The sequence below is a fragment of the Bombus bifarius genome, unplaced genomic scaffold (assembly GCF_011952205.1).
Source record: "Bombus bifarius isolate JDL3187 unplaced genomic scaffold, Bbif_JDL3187 scf7180000010271, whole genome shotgun sequence".
NCBI classification, from domain to species: Eukaryota; Metazoa; Arthropoda; class Insecta; order Hymenoptera; family Apidae; genus Bombus; species Bombus bifarius.
In genome coordinates this window covers 2,768,935-2,776,567 of record NW_022885586.1, presented here as the reverse complement: position 1 = coordinate 2,776,567, position 7,633 = coordinate 2,768,935, and the positions used below count along the sequence as shown (strand labels likewise).

Sequence of the window (7,633 nt, the reverse complement as noted above, 5' to 3'; positions counted from 1 at the left end):
TAAAGCGTCGTCGATTGCAGGTAAATATTTCAATATTTATATTTATCTTTAGCAAATATATCGTTACATGGTTACATTAATAGGCGACACAGCAAGGAATTTGCATGAAAATTTTGTGAGCGAATTTTTAAAACACGCGCACGAGTATAACGTACATCCCTTGCCTAGAATTATAGTAAGCGTTTCCTTAAAGTTCCCTGACTTAATCATAGTTTCTTAATAAGATCAAGTGCACCTTTTAACAATAAATTATCTCGAAAACAGCAGAATCTTGCGGATTTTCGTGTCTCCAATAGTTTATCGGCAACATCCGAAAAGTAATCGCCTCTAAATTCGAATCAAAATCCAAATAGCTGTAAATCTTCATCGTAATTTGAATATTTTAAGACTCGAGGACGACGGATCGCCAATTTTTCATGTAACTTACCCAAATAGAAAACTCGTGACGCCAGTGAAAATTGAAAGCAAAGATAAGTATCTTCTAAAACGAAATTTTCTTCGTAATATAATTAAATAATCTACGGATAATTATGCAAATTAATAATTTTGCAAACGTAACTGTAAAAGAACTAAACTTAAACAACCATCCACTAAATATTATAGCAAATATTCTGCTTTGGATATCTCATATATTTTTACATACTACGCACATTCCGTGCAGTTTGGCATTTTTGAATCTCTCGTAGACGCATAAAAATCCGCAGTTCAAAAGTTGAAATTCTCAACGCGAGAATTGATTGTAATTTTAATAAATATTAACAAAAAAAAAAAAAAACAAAGAAGTTGAAATAAGCGCACGTCCTTGAATTCATTTTTACTTTGTTACACGCCGCGAAGTATCCATCTGCTTATTAGATGCACTGAATTCTACGATGCAGAAATACAATACTATCACAGTATTGAAGTAAACTAAACGATTATTCGCTTACATTTCACGTATCACGTTTACGTTCGTCAAAGAAATGATCGAACATTTTCATAGATTGCCAAATTGCAATATAAACGCGTTCGGTGTTATGCAAATTGCGGAAATGCTGACAAATATCGGATGCGTGCAAGATTTGAATTTAGACATGAATCCAAACACGCAAGAAAATTATCATTTGCTTTGCGCGCCTGGAGGAAGGCAAGTATTAGGTCGTCCGAAAAGTTTCTTTCGTTTTATAAGGAAATAATAGACGCACTATGTTTTCTGTTTTATATTAATTTATTGAATTATGCACGAACATAGTAATACAAATATGATGAAATGGATGATACGCAATTAAATAAAATAATATAAAACAGAAATTGTTATTCATTTTATTATCATCTTATAAAACGAAAGAAACTTTTCGGGCAACCTAATAATTTATAAAGTGACGTGTCCAGAATTCACTCTGACAGATAATCGTGTTTAGCTTGAAATATTTGTCACTGAGGCTGTGCAAAATAAGCGATAATGGCATGAGGAAAATTGCGCACGAATTACGATATCGTGACCCACCGAATAATCCCAAATTAATTATTCTAAATCTGGCAAATAATCATATAACGAAAGATGGTGCAGGCGATCTGGGGAAGATGCTTCGAACGAACAGGTAACTTAATCTTATTTCTATATTCCTCTATTCTTCTTCTTCGTTTTGCGGCTTGTACTGGAACAAGAATTGCATCTTGGACGCCTTTGATGGTATTTTGCGATTGCACGTGAATTTGCAAGTGTCGTTTGATCGAATGCAAGCCACGTGTAGTATATCGTTGTGGAAACTTCACGAAAATATGAAATTTCGTATCCGAAAAAAGATAATATCGGTACCAGCGTGTTCTCCTGATACAGAGGCCCAATTTTTGGGCCAAAACTCTTTGTCCATTCTCGAGAAATTCCGTGTGGAAAAATTTGTCAAAATATGGGAGAACCTTCCGTCTGAATTATGTTCTCCCGATGGAAAAACGGGAAGTTGGCCCAACAATTCTTCCTGAAACTCAAGATATACGAATTTGCGTCAAAAAATATAAATCAAAATAATTCAAAACGAGACGACACACGAATGCGTGTATATACTTAGCTTATTTATCTTAATTACATTGATTTTTCTACTTGCTCCTTCACAGATCTTCCAAATTGCAGAATTTGATAGATTTCTTAATAACTTTCCTTATATTTACTTATCTGAGGCTGACGGATGTGAAATAACAAGCAATATAAATATTTCTCACATTTTATTTAATTACATAGCTTTAATTACGTATTTTTGTATATAAAGTATAGTACCTTTATATTTGCAGGTCTTTGAGGTGTCTTGTTTTATTTGGAAACAGGATATGCGATGAAGGCGCGTCTTTAATATTACAGGAGCTCAAAATGTACATAAAAATGCGTATAAATTGTTCCAATAACTCAAAGTATAGAATTATTGCATTTCAATAATTCTAAGTATATTCATTATAGCATTCTAATACTACTGAAATGTTTGTCGTTGTATAAATTATTTTAATCGGTATTATAACAGATTAATATGTAAATTTACTCGACCTACTTAATTCATAAAATTAGAATTGCCTTGGTGCACGAAGAAATTGTCGAGCTGCGTCGCAGAAAGTTCGCTGAACTGTCGTTAATGGACGAATGGGTAATCATCAGAAATTTATCTAGAACGTCCCTTCTTCTCGGATGAAATTCACAGCTTCGTTCAATTACTAAAAATTACGAAAACTTAGATGGAGAAGAAGAAGGACGAGGAAATTGACAAAAGTATAAACGACGAATCATTGAGGAAGAACGCGAAATCTCGAACACGTCAGAGTCTTACAAGACGATCTAAAAAATGTAACTCGCACAAATTACAAGTATAGCAGAACGTTGATTAATATTCTTAATTAATTAACTAATCGATTAATGGAGAATTTCGGGGGAAAGAACGGAGTACGAATAGAAAGTGGATGAAATCGTTACATTTTTATTGAGAATTGTTTATTTCTATGTTTAATATTAATATTTAAAAACGGTCAGAAATAAATGATCGTCTCTGACATAGGAATAAAGTCATTCTATTTCTTTAACAACATTTCTAATAATTTTAATCAATGTTCTACTTTTGGTACTTATTCTAACTGAATAGAATAAAATATATTTGTAGATCTTCAGGAATCTTCGATCAAAACGAAGGAAGAAAGAATTTCACTTGCAGATTCAGAATATATACAAGTAATAACTACAGATTTATAAAAAATTGTTTGGTTTTACAGCTATCGAGGATATCATTCTTTTTCTTTTTTTTTTTTTTAAATGGATAATATCCATTGTTTTACATGTTTTACAGAAAATCAGAACGACACTGGGACATGAAACGTGTCATCCTCATAGGAAAGAAAGCTTTCCGACGAATGGAGAGATGATGGCGACAGGAAATTTGAAATTGCAGTACATAGATTTAAGCTGTGATTATTACTTTCGATTTATTAATATATTAGATAATTAATAGATTACGTATTTTATGGAAATTCATGTTTCTACGAGGCTGACTAGAGCCTAAATAAATTATCAATTATTTTTATCTTATACGTACATATTTGCATATTATATGAATATACTGCGCATTTTGTGCATCTCTAAATTTTCCAGAAATGCACAAACATCCACGACTGAATAATACAAATTCTAAAGTAAGATCTTTCCTATCTAGACAATCATTTAACGACAAATATCTTACAAGAATTGATAGATTGTCTCTATTATCAGAATTATATGTTACTTGGAGACAGGAGCAAAGGCCTTTTGTACGTCCTCATCGAGGTAATGAAACCTACTGCGCCTGAAATGAATTAATTCCTCTTACCGTAATAAATCTATATCTCAAGGGTGAGGATATTAAAGAGAAAGGCGGCGAAAATTGGAATACGTTCGATCAACTTTTACGACAAAGACAAAGCGGAAAACGTCTAACGAATGATGCTTTTCGACAATTCGTGTCACAGGAAAGCCAGATCCTTCGACAAAATATCAGTCTGTCGTCCACGTAATTACAATGCACCGATAGATGCGCCGAGGATCTTCGTGAAAATGAAATTAAACAAACGAAGGCTAAGCAGGAAATTACTTTATCCACTGACTATTATAGCGAGAATTGTTTTCGTTTTTACTACTACGCAATTATTGTTCCATAAGTTGGTAATAAATGTCTAAAATAATTTAATTACAAAATATTCAATAGTAATAAATTAATTCATCAAATTTATGTATCAATAATTTATAATAACGAGGTGTTGTTGATATAACTAAAAATTGTAACACCATTTTCAATAGTCTTTGAAAGTGATTAATTGTTCTAACACGAATAAAATTACTATATTTCTAAAGTGTCGCTTATTCTTTTTTATTCGTTAATAATAACAAGCAACAACGGAAGTTCCAGAGACTCATATTTAGCAAATTAATCAAACGATATAGTGTTATTTTTCTTCAGATATAATAATTACGACGACAGTGAGTAAAAATATTTTGTCAATCGAAACTTATCGGAAAAGGGTACAAAGATTGTAGAAGAAAAAATGAAGTGGAATTAATCGTAAGGAAAAATGAAATGGCGTGATCCGTGTCGCACGAAAGCTCTTATCGCTTCAACTTTTAACCTCTTATGCGACAGCGAGATCAGGGTTGTACGCACTATACTCTTGGTGGAATCACTAGTTTTGCCGTGTTGCAGTTTGCAACAATGTTATTTCATATCGCTGCCGCAGCAATGCTAACGAACATCGCGGTTATGGACATCTACTCGTTCCATGAACTGCCGACTAACATTGTGGACATGCAATTACTATCGGACGAGGTAAAACCTAGAAAATTTAACATTTTTTGAAATTCCTCTATCATAATCAGTTTACATTATTTGGCCATTTCTATTGTTCTTTATATTGACAACGATACAAGTTTAATACTGTCCACAATTTATTACATAAACATATATTGCTAAGTAAATGAATGTAACATACAACGAATGGAAGGAAAAAGACTAAACGGTTTTGTTGAAGCAACAATCATATTTAATTTAGAAAACAGTGCGTAATGTTCCAGCCATACCTTTTATTTATTTTTTTACACAAACGAATGCAGGAAGTGCAGTGAAGTCGATGACAATATCAGTATCCGGAAACAAGTGAGCACGAATGACCTCTGGTGTGTGTCGAAACATGCGTAACATTGTCGAGTGTGACACCGTAATTAGTTTTTGATATATTTCTCATAATTGTTGGTTTTGATTTTATTTGAATATACGGAACTGCTTCGTGAAAACTAATGCTTTGTGGTGAACACTGTCGGGTAGCGAAAACAACTTGTTCTCTTCGAGAAAGAAACGAAACGATTCGAGTCTCGTTTGCCATAACCAATAATTTTAGCACATACTAGTAGCTCCATCTATTGGAAAACGCGTAGCCCATTGTTATCGACAGTGAAGTTAAATTGTTAGTGGACTTTATCTACTAGCGCCATCTCTTTGAAAAGCGTTGAAACTGTTTGTACATCATTATCGACAGCGAAGTAAATTATTGGAATTTTAAAAAAAACTGTTTTTAAGCTTGCATTTTGAAGTTAAAATGAAAAATTATTTTCCGCACAGTATATTCATATAATTACAATACGATTGAAAGTTCAAAATGTATGAACACTTGTTCAAGAGTCCTCTACACCGTATCTTCGTATACGGGACACTAAAGCGAGGAGAACCCAACCACAATTTGATCCAAGATGTTGCAAATGGATACGCAAAGTTCTTGGGACTTGGAAGAACCGTTGTTCCGTATCCGCTAATAATTGCCACTCATTATAATATACCATTTTTGTTGAAGAAACCTGGCTTTGGTCACGTGAGTATTGCATGAGTTCGATATTATCAACTTAGATAATGTTATTGTCCAACTAGTTTCGCCGAATTGTTTATAAGCGGCAACGTCTACCGCCCGTTGTCATAGGCGCAGTTTTTTCGCAAAGAACATTATTATTTATCAAATTTATATTAGATCGAATGAAATATCTCTTATTTGTGAGTTACTAAATTCATTCATTAAACTGAGTTTGTATTTTGTTGTCCTAGCATTAGTGTTGTTACTAACTTGAGGCTGTGCTTTGAATTTTAATATCTGTTATTAAAAAATTAACATTAATTGTCAATGTTTGATGTTTGAATTAAGCTTGTAAGTTACTTTAAATGAAAAATTACATGTAAAATTAATTCACCTACCTTTTTCTATTTCCTTATAAACAGCATGTATTTGGTGAAGTATACGATGTCGACACGAAAATGTTAAAAAAGTTAGACGAACTAGAAGAACATCCAACGTTTTACGAACGATCAGAGGAAGATTTGTTGATTGCTCCAGAAGGCAAGACCAAATCGAGCGATAATTTTGAAGAGGTAGATATTGTTTCTTCTCAACTATTGTTCCTGTTCAAAATTAACATCCTATTACTTCTTTTTAAATAAAAAGTCTAAAGGAAAACAAAGGAAATATATGTATCTCTTTTACTATAATTTAAAAACACAAAAGGCTAAAGTATGCTGCACCAATTAATATACGCAATTGTTATTAAATTAATCTGCTCAATTTATTATCAAACTTGTTCTCAGATCAGTACCTTGACAAAGGTCTGGATATATTTTTTACCAAGGTTCAGGGCGTCCTTGTTGGAGAATCCCATGTACAGCTCGTACAGCAACGAGGGAAGTCACGGACTCAAATATTGCGAAAAGTATGCTCGCGATCCCTCGTACAATCACAGAAGCGAAGTTCAGTGATAGTTCATCCCCAAAATATATTTGTTTCCAGCGAGGAGAGTACAGTAAGGCCGGAAGACCTACTCTGATCAAGCTGTTTTGCATAATATGTTGTTAACCCCATCATCGCATGAACGCTTCAACTTCATGTTTGTTAATCGTGATAGTTAATAAAAGATTTTTCGTCGAATGAAAACCATTGAAATTTAATCCTCTGCAGTCTAATATGTCTTTTTACCATCAACAAGCAAGTTTCCTACTCAATCTTTTTTTTTCTTCGACATTTAAGACTCTAGAGGTTTAAATATTATCTCTCGTTAATTTCCATCGCAACGAGTTAACAAGCGCTATGTTCTCTCGCATAAAGTGAACCGACCGTTGAAAAAACATTTTGACAGTACATATAACAATGAAAAGTGTCTCCATAAATACCTATGTACAATCTCGAAAATATATCTTGTAATATATAATTACTATTTGCAAAAAACAGTTTTCCTTTTCTCTCCTTTTTTTTTTTATTATTCATTCCACAAAATCGGGCACGAGTATTGCGAGTTTCGTTAAAGATGTGTATATAATGAGAAATGAAACGAGAACAAGAAATATCATCGGAAACAAAGTTTCGTATATGTCAACTCTCTGGTTTCCTTCATTATTTATTATATCAAGTTCATTATTCGCCACTCTCTTTCTTTCGCGCACTCTTTCACTTCCTCTGTCATTCTATCGATTTCTCTCTGTTAACAGTCGCGATAAAATTATTTCAACTATTCTGTAACAAAAGGCAGGCGAAGTCCACGTTGCCCTGACAACGACGTCGTCGTCGGGCGACTTCATCTTTTTTCTCTCTCTCGACATTCGATTTTACTATTTTTACTGCA

At 33.2% G+C, this 7,633-nt stretch overlaps 1 protein-coding gene and 1 long non-coding RNA gene across 5 annotated transcripts; one reads left to right on the top strand and one right to left on the bottom strand.

The window, feature by feature from the left end:
- Window positions 1-3,324: 3,324 nt before the first annotated feature.
- Window positions 3,325-4,746, bottom strand: LOC117216324. Its single transcript, XR_004489351.1, has 2 exons — window positions 4,647-4,746; window positions 3,325-3,794 (listed from the first exon to the last, which is right to left on the bottom strand). It is a non-coding gene; the product is annotated as an uncharacterized LOC117216324 (long non-coding RNA).
- On the top strand, window positions 4,657-7,225 carry LOC117216323 (putative gamma-glutamylcyclotransferase CG2811). Of its 4 annotated transcripts, XM_033462942.1 has the most exons (5): window positions 4,657-4,808; window positions 5,656-5,844; window positions 6,243-6,392; window positions 6,606-6,727; window positions 6,805-7,225. In XM_033462942.1, the coding sequence occupies exons 1-5, from the start codon at window positions 4,695-4,697 to the stop codon at window positions 6,839-6,841; spliced, it is 612 nt and encodes a 203-aa protein (XP_033318833.1). In that variant the 5' UTR covers window positions 4,657-4,694; the 3' UTR covers window positions 6,842-7,225. The 4 variants fall into 4 exon arrangements, with proteins under 4 accessions (XP_033318833.1, XP_033318832.1, XP_033318834.1 ...); XM_033462941.1 differs by having other exon boundaries at window positions 6,606-7,225; XM_033462943.1 differs by lacking the exon at window positions 4,657-4,808 and adding an exon at window positions 5,106-5,518 and having other exon boundaries at window positions 5,598-5,844; window positions 6,606-7,225.
- The last annotated feature ends 408 nt before the right edge of the window (window positions 7,226-7,633 follow it).

Excerpts from the sequence above, each read along its gene's own strand:
- LOC117216323 (XM_033462941.1), top strand. The coding sequence starts at position 4,695 with ATGTTATTTCATATCGCTGCCGCAGCAATGCTAACGAACATCGCGGTT. Across the intron at positions 4,809-5,655 it reads TGCAATTACTATCGGACGAG|AGTCCTCTACACCGTATCTT; the intron begins GTAAAACCTAGA and ends CACTTGTTCAAG. Across the intron at positions 5,845-6,242 it reads AGAAACCTGGCTTTGGTCAC|CATGTATTTGGTGAAGTATA; the intron begins GTGAGTATTGCA and ends CCTTATAAACAG.